Source organism: Rhineura floridana, chromosome 3, assembly GCF_030035675.1.
Source record: "Rhineura floridana isolate rRhiFlo1 chromosome 3, rRhiFlo1.hap2, whole genome shotgun sequence".
In the NCBI taxonomy this organism is placed as follows: Eukaryota; Metazoa; Chordata; class Lepidosauria; order Squamata; family Rhineuridae; genus Rhineura; species Rhineura floridana.
This window is the reverse complement of record NC_084482.1, coordinates 210,485,741-210,500,323: the sequence shown is the minus strand read 5'-3', so window position 1 is coordinate 210,500,323 and position 14,583 is coordinate 210,485,741. Positions and strand designations below refer to the sequence as shown.

The window sequence follows — 14,583 nt, the reverse complement described above, 5'->3', positions numbered from 1 at the left end:
AAAAAAGAAAGAATATTGACTTCCGATTTGTCATAGTTCAGCTATAAATCTATAATATATAACAAACCTAACTCTTAATAGATTATAAAATCACCTTCCTCCAACGGTTATCTTAGTTGGTTTCAAATCTCATTAACATCATATCATTTTAATCTTCCACAAAAAGTCAAGAGAAGTTTCCAATCCTTGAGATATATGTCAATCAATTTTTTTTCTAAATAAACATATCAATTAATCCAACTCATCAAATCTACTAAGTCCAGTAATTTTAAATCGCTCATCTGTCATTATCCATATTGGGTCCATCTTCCATCTTCCATCTTTACGCACCCAAAAATCTTGCTGTCATAGTCATATAATAAAAGTCTGATAGGAATTTCCTCCATCACAGATATTTTCTTGCCATCAAATCCAAACGTATCACTGAAGTATTGTTGCAAAGCCGCATCTCTGTTCCTCTTTTCCACATGATACACTAGTACATCTCTTGAAGGTTTTTCCATTCACACAAAACAGGGATTAATTCTGTTAACTTTCTCCATTTCAAGTTCCATCAAATCCTTCCAGTCCAAGAATTTTTTTGAACCGATAATATCTTTATCTCCAATCTCTTCAATTCCTTCAGGGACAGCGCTGAATTCCAAACTGTAATATTTGTCTCCAGGATCCATCACAGCCAGAAAATCCAAATCTTTTTTCATGTCCATAATTAAGCCAATCTCCATAGTTTGAACCTTGCCTTTAATTTCTCTTTCATCCTTTTTTTGTTTTCCAGATCTATCTTTATTCTCCTTTCTCATAGAATCCTGAGTTTCTTTCAGCTCCTGTCTCATTTCGTGAAATTCAATTCTCCACGCTTGTCTATTTCTCAGTTCTTGTTTTATTGAGTTAATCCCATTCATTATTTTCTGAAACATGTCTAGAGATAAAGTCCCTTCTTGTACATCCCTGATCTTCTTAATTGTCATTCTTAAAGCCAAAGGAACAAAACTCCTTCAATTTTCAATGTCCCAAACAAAGAGCAGCTTATTTCTTTAACCAGTTACAAAGGAGTTAATCTTTCCAACAAACTAACGTCACATGCTAGACAGCCCTTATCTCTTATCTGCCCGGAAGTGTAAGAACGGCTTTAGTTCACAGCGTCGAAATAGCTAGTAGCAGAGAGAATGAGCAGATTCGTCAAAAAAAAAGTAGATCAGAAAAAATAGTCCCAGCCATACATCAAAAAGATTTCTTATCTCTTCCAATCAGAAATCTCTCGTCCGTTGTAACCTTTAAAATGCTATTTTCCATGTCAGCTTTTTGCAGTAAAAAAAAACAAAGATAAGCTATTTATATTTTCTTCCCCCTTAGTTCCGTGAATAAAAAAAGGAAAGTCTTACCTCACCTAGGTTATCTCAATTGCTGTTACTTTGACAAATCTCTTTAGCTGTATAGATAAGAAAATGATGGAGGATGTTTGCCTGTTAGTCCGTATAAAAAAAAACGGGTCACTTATCCAGCTGAGCTAGCATAAAAATCCTCGCTCTGTCTGAGCTGCTGGAAGACAGACAATTCTGACAAATTCCAGACTCCAACAATCAAAACAAAGCTATGTGGGAAATCTCACGTTTCTTCTTTAACCGGAAGAAATTATTCCCAGTCAGAAAAGAGCCTTCTGACTGAATTTAAACTGGAAAAGTTTCATCCAAGACGGAGCTCGTCTCAGAGGCTGCACAGGCGTAGGGATCCTCCTGGGAAGTCAGCTTTCCTCTTTAACTTTCAACAACATTCGTTTCAAATCATTACTGGTTTCTGCTAAGAGTATGGTACCATCTGCATATCTTAATTATTGATATTTCTCCCTCCAATTTTCACACCTCTTTCATCTTGGTCCAATCCCTCTTTCCGTATGATATGTTCTGCATACAGATTAAACAAACAGGGTGATAAAATACACCCCTGTCTCACACCCTTTTCTATTGGGAACCAATCGGTTTCTCCATATTCTGTCCTTACAGTAGCCTCTCGTCCAGAGTATAGGTTGCACATCAGGACAATCAGATGCTGTGGCACCGCCACTTCTTTTAAAGCATTCCGTAGTTTTTCGTGATCTATACAATTAAAGGCTTTGCTATAATCTATAAAGCACAGGGTGATTTTATTTTGTAATTCCTGGCTCCGTTCCATTATCCAACGTATGCTTGCAGTGTGATCTGTGGTACCTCTTCCCTTTCTGAATCCAGCTTGGACATCTGGCATTTCTCGCTCCATATATGGTAAGAGCCTTTGTTGTAGAATCTTGAGCATTACTTTACTTGCATGGGATATTAAGGCAATAGTTTGATAATTACTGCATTCCCTAGGATCCCCTTTCTTTGGAATTGGGATGTATATTGAACACTCCCAGTCTGTTCACCATTGTTTAGTTTTCCATATTTGCTGACAATTTTTTGTCAACATTTGGACAGAATCAGTCTCAGTCACTTGTAGCAACTGTAGTAGTATGCCATCTATTCCTGGTGATTTGTTTCTTCCAAGTATTTTAAGAGCCGCTTCCACCTCAAATTCTAAAATTTCTGGTTCTTCATCATAGGGTTCCTCCATGAATGAATCTGTCATCCTTGCATCTCTTTTATAGAGTTATTCAGTGTATTGCTTCCATCTTTTATTTTATCTTGGTCAGTCAGTGTGTTCCCCTGTGGATTATTCAACATCCGTACTCTTAAATTTCCCTTTAATTTCTCTAACCTTTGGAGTGTGGTGTAGTAGTTAGAGTGTTGAACTACAATCTGGGAGACCTGGGTTCAAATCCCCACACAGTCATGAATCTCACTGGGTGACCTTGGGCCAGTCACTGCCTCTCAGCCTCAGAGGAAGGCAATGGTAAACCCCCTCTGAGTCGGGATCGACTTGAAGGCAATTTTTTTTTTTTTTGGAATAGAGCTCTTCTTCCCGTTTTGTTGTTCTCTTCTATTTCTATACAATAACTATTGTAATAGTTCTCTTTGTCCCTACGTACTAGTCGCTGTATTATTGCATTTAGGGTTCTAACCATGTTTCTGTCTCCTTTTGCTTTTGCTTTCCTTCTCTCTTTAACCATTTTAAAGAGTTTTGTCAGTCATCCATTTAATTAGAGGTATTGTCCTTTTACATTCTTCCCTGATAATGTCTCTGACTTCAATCTATAGTTCGTCTGGTTCTTTATCAACCAAGTTTAAAGCCTCAAATCTGTTCCTTATTTGATCTTTCTCTTCTTCTGGGATGTTATTTAAATTGTATTTTGGAATTATGATTGTTTTGTTGTTCTTCTTTAGCTTTACTCTGATTTTCAATCCAGTTCATGATCTGTACTGCAGTCTGCTCCTTTTTCGCAGACAAAGAAGACCATCTTCTGCTACCAATTATATAATCAATTTGATTCCTATATTGACCATTTGGTGATGTCCACGTATACAGACATCTTTTTGGTTGCTCAAAATATGTGTTTGCAAGAAACAAATTAATGATTCACAGAATTTAGTAAGTTTTTCTCCTGCTTCATTTCCATCTCCTAAGCCCCATTTCCCCACAATTCCTAGTTCTTCTCTGTTCCCTACTTTTGCATTCCAGTCCCCCATGACTATCAGAACATCTTGTTTTGGTGTGTGATCAATTTCTTCCTGGACTTCTCGTAAAATCTCTCCAATTCCTCTTATTCTGTGTTTGCCACTGGAGCATAAACTTGCATGATCGTTGTATTATTATTTATTTCTTTATTAATTATTTGATTTATATCCCGCCCTTCCTCCCAGCAGGAGCCCAGGGCAGCAAACAGAAACGCTAAGAACACTTTAAAACATCATAAAAACAGACCTTAAAATACTGAAACAAAACAACGTTAAAAACTTTTTAAAAAAGCTTTAAAAACATCTTTAAAAAAGGGTTAAAAATGTATTAAAAATATTAATAAGTTTCCTGTTACATCTCATTGATATCACTCGCTCAGACCTTGTGTTATAACTCCTAATTGCTTTTGCTACATAACTTTGCACTATTAAAGCAACCGTTTCTTAATTTCTCATTTCCTGCATAAAATATTTTGTAGTTGCCTGATTGAAAATGTCCTATTCTCGTCCATTTTTTAATTCACTCATGCCAAGTATTGTAATGTTTTTGCATTCCATTTCTTGCATGACAATTTCTAACTTTCCCTGGTTCATGCTTCTCACATTCCATGTTCCTATTGTGTGCGTCGTACAACTCCGAAGTCTCCTTTCGCATCTGTGCGCATCAGCCTCTGGGCTTCCTTTCGGCTTTGACCCAGCTGTGTGATTAGCCATAGTGCTACTCGTACTTGTCCTTTGTTCTTCCCCAGTAGCTGGATGAGTGCCTTCTGACCTGGGGGTCTCATCTTCCAGCACTATCTCGTGTTGCATTTTGGATACTCTGTTCATAGGGTTTTCCTGGTAAGAGGTATTCAGAAATGGTTTGCCATTGCCTTTCTCTGAGTCTGGATGCATCTTAGCCTGGTGTCTCAGCTTTGACCATTCCGCCTTGGATGCCCCTGCTAGGAGTCTAGCCTCTTGGTCTCCTTGGACTCCTGACTGCATTGCTCTCAGCTTCTTCAACACTCTCAAACCCCCGCACCAAGTAAAGGTGTGCATCCTAGGAGGTCTCTAGTGGCATCCTAGTGAGGTAGGTTGAGCTTAGAAATAGTCACTGGCCCAAGGTGACCCAGGCAGCTGAGGAACTCAGTAGGGGGGTTAATTCTGGGTCTCCCTGGTAGAGATGGGAATGTCTGGAAAAATAGCAGGGGGGGAAGTTTTTCCCCTGATTTTCCCCCTGAGCCTTCGCATCTCTAATCCCGGGTCCAAGTACAGTACTCTGCACCCTCCTCCGGGGCTCCTCCAGGGCTCCAGTGCGTGTATGTACAGACAAACCTTCTGACTTTTGAATGGCTAAAATGAAGCCCACTGTAAGCATCACATCCTTTGCTCCACCCATTTTTGCCTCTGCCCCGCCCACCACTGGAAAGTGGCCCCTGGAAGGCTGCTCATGAAGGTATGTGGCCCTCAGGCTGGAGAAAGCTCTCCCCCACCTGCACTATGGCATTATACCTAGCCTTTCTCCCTGGCCCACCTCACAGCATATTCTTGGCCCCTCAACCTTCCCCCATTTGCCAAGGAATCTCACAAGGCCAATGCCCCTCCCAATTTCTCCCTATTCCTCCCCCCCATTTAATTTCTCCTTCCTTTCTTGGAATCCAAAGGTGCGTCTATCCCAGCTGTGGGGGGGGGGCAAACGAGGCACAGCGGCATCCGTACCCCAGGAAGTGCCTCCCAAGAAGAGTGCTTCCTCTGCATCAAGGGGCCCTTGCCCCCTCCCCCTGGGGCTGCAGATCCCCTGAGGGGAGGGCTGGCTGGGCTGATCTCTTCAAAAGAAGGACCCTGCATTGGAGACCCTGCAGCCCATGGGGCCCTTTACAGCGGGCCTGCATGGATCAGGGCCTCCCTGTGCCTATGAAAGGGGGCAGGGAACCTGCAGAGTCGGAGCATTGCAGTCCATGTAGCTCAGTGCCGACACTGACAGGCAGCAGTTCTCCCAGCCCTGCCCAGAGATGGATGCCGTGGGTAGGATCTTCTGCATGCAAAGTAGGCAGTCTGCCCCTGAGCTCTGACCCAATCCCCAAGTGGGGGAGTCCCTTCCTTCCTTTGATCCCAAACCCCCTCTTTTTCTTTTGCCCCTTTTCTCCGTTCTCCACTGCAGTGCCTGCGGATTCAGGAGGGGGGAAAGCGAATCTGTTCTCTCGCCCCACCCCCCACATGCCACACCTCTGCGCGCTCCAGGCCCCGCACTGTCCTGGAGCTTCATGGGGAAGCAAGGCCAAGGAAAGACCTGCTGGCAGAAAGCTTTAGTACATCCTCTCAGCCTTCCCTAGAGCTTGGAGGACAGTTAGCTGGCAGACTGTTAGACAGGTTGAGAAATCTCCAACACCCAGCCCCAAAGATGTTTATCTGGAAGGACTGATTCCACAAGCGAGTCTGTCATCCCTTTTTTTTCCTGGGTTAGGAATGAAGAGCCCGAGTCCCTCCTTCCCTAATATACTCTTCCCCTCTCCGCTAAACCATCCTGCCTCTCTAGGAGCCAGAGCTAGATTCCTTGACCTGTTGGAGGACTGAATGGCAGGAGCTCCCCCTCCCTCTCTGCAAGGCCCTGCCCCTCTCCCCCTGCACAGCCTCACGGGCCTTTTTGCCTTAGGTCTTTGGAATTTAAGAATTTAGGAAGCTGCATTAGAGCAGGACAGAGTCTTTCTCCATCTAGTCCTGCCTTGTCTACTGCAACTGACAAGGGATCTCCAGGAGCTCAGGCAAAGACCTTACTCACCACCTGCTACCTGTTCATTCCCCCACCCCACCCCAGCGGAGATGCCAGCTATTGAACCAAGAATTTTCTCCATGCAAAGCAGGTGCTCTCCCAGTGAGCTGCTATCACCCCCCTGCAGACACCCCTGCAGTGCAGGATTCAATTGCAGAAACGATAAATTCACACCTTCCACATTTATCAGGCAAGAAACCAAAGAGTGCCCTTACCTAGAGAGGCCACCGTCTTGTAATTCTCCTCCATGACTTCCCTATGCAGAGCTCTCTGCTCAGGATCCAGCAGAGCCCACTCCTCCTCGGAGAAATACACAGCCACCTCCCCAAAGGTCAAGGGAGCCTGGAAGAAGAAGAGGAGGAAAATGTAATTTCTCCAACATGCACCATCCTCCCAGTCTGAAAGGGGATGGGGTCACAGGGTAGTTGCATGTTGGCTTTTGTTGATGTATCAGCCTCTATAACTAGGCCACTTTGTGATCTTGCATTGACAGCCTCCAACTTGGACGGCTTTAAAAGATTAGGCAAATTTATGGAGGATAAGGCTATCAATGGCTACTAGTCACAATGGCTATTTTCTAACTCCATTGTTGGATGCGGTATGCCTCTGAATACCAGTTGCTGGGAATCACAAGAGGGGAGAGTGCTGTTGCTCTCAGGTTCTGCTTGCTCAGGGGCTTCCCGTAGGCATCTGGTTGGCCAGTGTGAGAAGAGGATGCTGGATGAGATGCGCCTTTGGCCTGGTCCTAGGGCTGTTCCTAGGTAGCGTTAAAAGTAGAGACAAAAAGGCAGATTCTTTCAGAGCTCCTTCCCGCTCACCACAGAGAGAGGTGCCCAGGATCTCCCTTCTATCTTTTTCCCGGAGAACTTTCCCTTACCTGAGGTGGGCGCCCAGCACCTCTTTCCACTCTGCCCCAAAGAAGAGATGATCCGGACAGTGCCTGTGAGGCCATTGCGCTGCCTGTGGGGAAGACAGAAGAGGAGGAGGAGACGTCAACTAGGCCACCTCTGGGACTCTCAAAAATTTTGCCACGATGGGAAGCAGCTCTCAAGAGCCTGCAGGGGAGCGACAGAAGATGGGAGTAGGGTTGCCAGGTCAGAAGCATCCCAAACCCTGAAATTTTGGGGTCGGGCCCAAATGATGTCATGGGACGGGTCCAAGTGATGTCATGGGGCAGGTCCAAGTGATGTCACAGGGTGGGTTCAAGTGACATCATTGGGCAGGTCCAAATGACATTATGGGGCGGGTCCAAGTGATGTCATTAAGCATGATACATTAAGCATCAACCACAGTTGCTTGGCACATACAATTCATACAAAAACATTCATCTGATTGGAAATTTAGAAATCTTAGCTAAAAGATGGAGCCTGGGTAGGGAACATTTAATCTAGCCAATTAGCTTCTGGCAAAAAGGGTTCAAGTGCCCTCAGGCCAGGCCAGTCACCAGAAGGCCACTGTAGGAAGAAAGGAGCCTAGTGTTGTGGAGATTAGATGGGAGCACCCAGGAATAAAGATGGATGCCCCCAAAGAGCTGCAATTCTAAACTCATTTATAGAGGGACTAAGCCCCATAGAACTCAATAGGACTTACTTCTCAGTAGATATGGTTTAGATTGTGTTGTTGGTAAAGCTTGACAAGGGATCCTCTGCAAAGATATCCATATCCAAGTAGGGTTGGCAACACCCTGCCTGGAATGCCCTGCCCCTACCTTTTAACATCCAAATTTCTTTATAGATTTCACACTTCACTTTAGAAAGAGGTCTGAGAAATGAGTAAGAGTAAGAAGATTCTCTACCCTTTTCTGTCTCTCTTGTGGGCTGCTATAAACTCACTTTAGCAGCCATCCCAATTCCAGTGAATATAATTGACAGAGAGAAAGCACACATGATTTGGTCTACCTTCATAGACAGTAGCTTAGGAACAACAAGAATTGCAGCTAAGCTGCCCAGTATGTGAATTCTCTTTTACCACTATTGGACAAGAAACAAACAACAAGGTGAATCATCAGTGGGTTTAAGAAGGTTGAGCGGAGCGCATGGAACCACTGTTGTTGCTTCTATGGATGAAAGGGAGTGAGGATAAAGGTAAATGAAATGCAAACAGAAAAAAAAGAACAAAAGACAGTGATGATTTCTTAAATGCAATACCATACCAACCACAAGATTCCTATGAGTAAGGCAGAAAACTAAGCACCTCACAACCAGTCAGGATTCCTAACCAAAAATCAAAAATATGATAAATGAAGAAATATTTGTATAAGCAGACTATCAAATATATTTATTATTTACACAACCTGTAAAGATATTTATAGTGCAATCCTACGTTTATTTATTCAGAAGCAAGTCCCAGTGTATTCACTGGGGCTCACTCAAACAGGGACAGAACTGCAACCTCAAGCGATAAGCAACTTCATTCACACAACCCAAAATTCAGAATCATGCCACTCTAAGCTGTTTTGCAACTGTTTATACTTGTTTTTATGGTTATAGGATTTTAAAGGGATTTATTTCTTATTGTGAGCTGCCTTGGTTTCCAGACTGCACCCCTACCTCACAGCGTTGTTGGAAAGATTCCCATATACACACACACATTGGAAATGTAAAAATACATACACCCCATATAATAGTTTATTGTCAAAACCAGTTGTTCATTGCAGAACATTAAAAAAATTAAATCAGTATTAGTTTCCAACATAATAAAAACAGTGATACCTAAGTAAGCCCTGCCTAATTGCTTTAAAAATAGGATTGGAGGAGGAAAGATATACAACACAAACACAATTCTTTCCTATGTTCACTCAAAAGTCCCATCAATTTACAGCACAATCCTAACCATGTCTACTCAAAAGGAAGTCCTATTGAATTCAATGGGGTTTACTCTGGGTATGTTTACTCTGGAAAATCAAGTACTAGATTATTGTTCTTGTTGTTTATTGCATTTATATACTGCCCCATAGCCAAAGTTCTCTGGATGGTTTACAACAATTAAAAACATTAAAAACAAGTATATAAATTTAAACCATTAAAACCCATAAAAACAGATAAGCAAGTTAAAAACACATGTTATTCAAATGCTGTTAAAATACCTGGGAAAAGAGAAAAGAGGGTTAAAGCTTCAATTTGGGAAGTTTGCAAAACACTACCCTCTTCAAAATTTAAACCTGTCTGACTCCTACACACAGGAGAGAGAAAGACTGAAAGCTTACTTATTCAATCTGTGAGATGTTCAGAAAAGCAGGAAAAATCACGTTTCTGAGTCTTGGGCCAGTCACTGCCTCTCAGCCTCAGAAGGAGGCAATGGTAAACCCCCTCTGAATACCTCTTACCATGAAAACGCTGTTCATAGGGTCGCCATAATTCAGAATCGACTTAAGGCAGACAATTCAATTTGACTCTACATTTTTGGCTTTATCCTTGTCAATCACAACCCTGATTTCTTATTGGCTAAAAACCTGCAGGGGCAGGGATTAGAGCAGAACTTAGAGCAACCAAGAAGTTGGGGTGGGGGTGGCGGCTGACGTTTTGGTGCGTATCTCTGGAACCAGACCACCTAGAAACTTAATTTTTTTTTAGCTGAAAGCTGAAAGTCCGGATATTAAGGTGAGTCAGCTGGAGAGCCGGAGGCGACCCCCAAAACCCGGAGTCTCAGGCTGAAAAACGGAGGTCTGGCAACCGTAGATAGGAGGAATGGTCTCTTTTATGCAAATGTGGAGGTAAGGGCTGAAAATATTATAAGTGGCCCAAAGATTGTGCAAAACAGTAAAAACTCAAACAAATAAAAGGGACGTCACTTTCCTCTGCTGTTTCCCTTCATGCTCAGTTTGCTTCTGGATGTCTGCCCTACAAAAGGCCTTTAGGCCCCAAATCTCTCTCAGACCCCTCCCCAGTTTTTTCCAGACTAGCCTCCATGCTCACCTCCTTCACCACCCTCAGTCAAAGCAGCCATCTTGGTTCCCCCCATCTCGTCTCCACTCCGTTGTCTGCAAAACGTCTCTTTCCTGCCCACCACCGCTTTGTCTCTTCTGCATATTTTTGCACGCACCCCAATCTCCGTGCAATGAGAGACCTCCAGAGGCTCCACTGCTTCCCCAGCATTTGGTTTTCCCAGAATGAAGGTCAGTGGACACTGTGGTGTCTTTAGTATATATGGTTTAATTTACGCATATATACAACCTGAGCATAAGATGGAGTTCTCAGCATTAACAGTTCAACAGATTTTGGTTCCCCATCAGGTTTCTAGGGGAGTCCCCCAAAGCCATAGCTTTGGGACTGAGCAGGGAGCAGGCCTCCCTGTGTGTCTTTCCAGCTTCACCTCAGACTAACTCTAGCACAGACCAGTTCTTAGCTCTAGAATGAGGGTGCCTCCACCCAGAGGGGAGGGGGGAAGGGGGCCCTCTCTCCTGAAAGAGTTCCTATGGCAACACTTTGCCCCACTGCCAAATCTTGACACATGCTAATGGGGGCCACTTAACAAACCTGGTTGGATCCATTAGCTTATGAAAGGAACTAGTCTGACTAGTGGAGCAGGTTTCTTTGCCACTATTCCTGCTGTAAAGATTCCAAGTCAGAGGCTGGAAAGGGGACCCGAAGACATTATCCATCCCCACCCCACAATCCCATAACACTGTTATTAAAAACTTAACCTGTGTGCATATCAATCAAGTATGGGGTTCCTGAGAGTTGGCAGTGAGTATTCTTTGTACATATTGCAAAGTAAGAGTGGATGAGGTCAATGGCACCATCTTGGAGCTACCCGGGGATGGGGAAGGCCTCCACCCCTTCCATCAGAAATATGGGGAAAGGAACACTAAGCTGCATTCAGTCCGGTCCACCCCACTGGCCAATGAAAAGTGTCCGAGCAATATATCTACTCTAAAAACCGCAGGGCAAATGGCTGGTATCATCTTTTTGTATAATCTGAGTTATACTTTAGATCAAGCATGGGGAAGCCTTTACTAAATTGCAACTGCCATCACCCCCAGCAAACATGGCCAATGGTCAGAGATCACGGGAGTTGTAGTTCCTCACACCTGCTTTAGATGTTGTGGACTACAACTCCCATCATCCCTAGCCACTGACCACGGTGGCTGGGGCGATGGGGGTTGCAATCCATTAACAACTGGAGGGCACCAAGTTGCAGAATTCAGTTCCAAGTTGAGCAGGTGGTATACAAGGTGGACAGCTTAACAGCATTTTTGCCTACCTTACAGGGTTGTAGTTTTGGTGACTAAGATAAGAGATTTATTTACATATATTTGTAGCAGTATTTTCATTATGTTTTAATATTTTTCACAGGCCTTCCTCAAAGGATCTAGGAGTGGGCAACATAAGTTGACTCCTCCTCCCGTTGTCTACACAACAACACTATCTCTGGGCTGAGGTCAACAACTGAGTTTCACTCCTAAGCGGTGATTTGAACCTGGAAAGTAATTCTAATAATAACACACACACTTACAGAGATGTCCACTATGTTCAAAATTTACAGCGGGAGATAAAAGTTATCCACTTTTAACCTCACAACAACCCAGTGAGGTAGACTGGGCTTAGAAATAGTCACTGGCCCAGGGTGACCCAGAGAGCTGTGCAGCTGAGTACGGAGGTTTGATTCTGGGTCTTCCTGGTAGAGATGAAAATGCCTGGAAAAATACGAGGGGAAGAACTATCTTTCTTCTGATTTCCCCTGCCCCCCAGCTGTCACATCTCTACCCCATCCCCCAATCGAAGTGTATTACTCTGCACCCTCCTAAAGCGTTCTCTCTCTCTCTCTGTGTGTGTGTGTGTGTGTATACACTTTCTGCCTCGGGTTAAAATTTACTCTACTGTAAGAGTCACACATTGCTCCACCCCCTTTTGCCTCTGGCCTCGCCCACCACTGGAAAGTGGCCCCTGGAAGGCTGCTCGTGAAGGAATGTGGCCCTCAGGCCGGAATGGTTTCCCACACCTGCACTAGCCCAGGGGCATTATACCCAGCCTTTCACCCGGGCTCACCTCACAGGGTTGTTGCAAGCATTGCCTGCTAGGCATTGTACGGTGGACGGACCCGCTATAGCACCTGGAAGACCCTCCCGCCAGCGTGGCTGTTCCCAAGGCAAGGGGTGAAGCCGGGCAGAAGGGAGGCGGGCAGCGCCAGCACAGGCGGCCCCTCCGCCCGAGATCCACCCGGGCGGGGGCTGTGACATTCCCTTCCAACAGGCTCCGAAGGGGAGGGCTGGAGAAGGCCCTTTAACACCCCCCCCCCAGGTCCAGCTGAGGGAGGCGCGTGTGTTTATTTATTCCTCCAAGCCTCCGCCTCGAAGCTTTTCAGAAGGCCGGGAAGAGCCTCTCCCGTCCTCCCGCGCCACACCCGCCGTGATGCTTGTACTTCGTCAGGGTTGCCACAGGGAGGGGGGGAGAGTTCCTTCCCACCTTTTCCCTCAACCCTTTTGCTCTCCCCTCCCCTTTCCACTGTCTGCAGAAAACCGAAAAATCCTTTCCCCCCCCCCCGCATGTTGCACCTTTTTGTCCTCTGGGAGCCCGAGTCTCCTCCTCCTCTCCTCCTCCTCCTCTCCAGGCTTAATTCTCTCCCCGGGTGACAAAGGGAGGCCTCCCCACCCCCTCCCCTTCACTATTCTCTCTCCTCCTCCTCCTCTAAAACTTCCTGCCTCTCTAGGAGCCAGAGCTCGGTTCCTTGACCCATTGGAGGACTGAATGGCAGGAGCCCCCACCCTTTGAAAGCTGGAGATTTCCTCCTTCCCCCCCCTGCTTATTTATTGGAGCTGAGATCCCCTCCTTCCCCACCAGTTTAATCCTCCTCCCTGCTGTCGTGTTGGGGCTCTTGGGTGTACACATTTGGCCATCCCCCCGCCATCACTCTGGGCACCCCTTGCATTTCCAGCTCTTTCCCTTCTGGGATGCGCTTTTGCTCTTTGTCTGGAATTGAAAGGGGCCCGGCGGATAAGTGGGGCTGGGGGTGATCTGGGGGGGGTGATCAGTGGGGCGGGCGACTCCTAGGCTCCCTCCCTCCTTCCAGCTGCAAGGGGACCCCTTCCTTTGACCCCCTGCTTCAGGTTTTTGCTACTGGTTTCAAGAACACTGGACCGCACTGAGGTTGGGGGGGGGAGGTGAGCTTTTGTAGCAACAAAAATCCTAGCTCTGTCCCCCCTTTCAGGTCTCTGATCTCCCTGGTTTTGATGCAAATCTGGGCTAAGTTCCTCCTGCCTGTGATGATCAAACATCAGGATTGGGACTTGGGTCAGGCTGAACTAAGCACACTTCACTTCCTCGGCTTCAGTTAAGTTGATGGGTGTGATTTTGCATCAGCAGGAGCCATTTGATCCCCCAGTTGTGCAGCCAGCAGCCAGCCTTGTTCATTCATTCATTCATGCTCCCAGCTAGTGCTGCAATTTGGTGAAGTCATTTTGCATTTTCTGTCTAGGAGGCTAGGAAGCTGCCTTATACTGAGTCAGACCACGGGTCTTACCTAGGCCAATATTTCCTACACTGACAGGCAGCAACTCTTCAGAATTTCAGAGAAGCTTCTCTTTCAGCCCTACCTGGAGATGGGGGGGGGGGTTGAACCTGGGACCTTCTGGGTACAAAGCAGACGCTCTAATATTTGGGGAATGTGTTACATTTTCTGATACCTACATTAGAATATTAAGGATGGTTTTAGCTGCCATCTAAATGCCTAATTATTTCTAAATTTTCATATCTAAGCATATAAATTAGTATATGTCAGTTTTAGGCAAATGTATGTCTTCTTTTGTCTAATTTTCTGGCAGTGCGTAACTGGCACTCCTAATTTGATCAAACCAACCGGAAGAGGTGATGTTCTGGTGACCTTCACTTCTGTTAGTATTTTCCTCTTCCTGGGATGGGCCAGATCTTGGGCAGAAGCGCCTGCTGAAATGGCAAATGAAATCCCCCGGAGCAGTCGGGAAAGCATCCAGACCCATCAGACTCCAGGGGCAGACCTTTCTCCTTAGCTCATCAAGGCCTGCATAGCTTAGGAGTCCCTGTCAGCCTAAACCTGACCAGGTGGTGATCTGTTCATGATAAAGGAGTCCATAGATTGGTCTTCCGAGACTCAGATCACCATCACCATCAAGGGGGTGAGTCTTAAACTAGATGGGCCTTTGGCCTTACCCAGCTGCAGGGCTCTTATGTTCTTGCGCTTACACGTTGCGAAACCTGCACGAAGAGATGGGCATGCTCTCCACAGACCTGACCGCTGTCCTGAAACAGTAGACTTTCCCGTGACATCTGCTGC

The 14,583-nt window shown here is 45.3% G+C and overlaps 1 protein-coding gene across 1 annotated transcript in view; it reads right to left on the bottom strand.

The window, feature by feature from the left end:
• Positions 1 to 12,629, bottom strand: part of LOC133378935 (zinc finger protein 91-like) — a 50,789-nt gene extending 38,160 nt beyond the window's left edge. The window contains exons 1-4 of the mRNA XM_061613548.1: positions 12,324 to 12,629; positions 7,214 to 7,296; positions 6,951 to 7,093; positions 6,552 to 6,678 (exon numbers count right to left, since the gene is read on the bottom strand). Coding sequence (XP_061469532.1) covers positions 6,552 to 6,678; positions 6,951 to 7,093; positions 7,214 to 7,296; positions 12,324 to 12,514 — 544 coding nt within the window. The 5' untranslated portion in view covers positions 12,515 to 12,629. The remainder of the gene's footprint in view (positions 1 to 6,551; positions 6,679 to 6,950; positions 7,094 to 7,213; positions 7,297 to 12,323) is intronic.
• Positions 12,630 to 14,583: the final 1,954 nt, after the last annotated feature.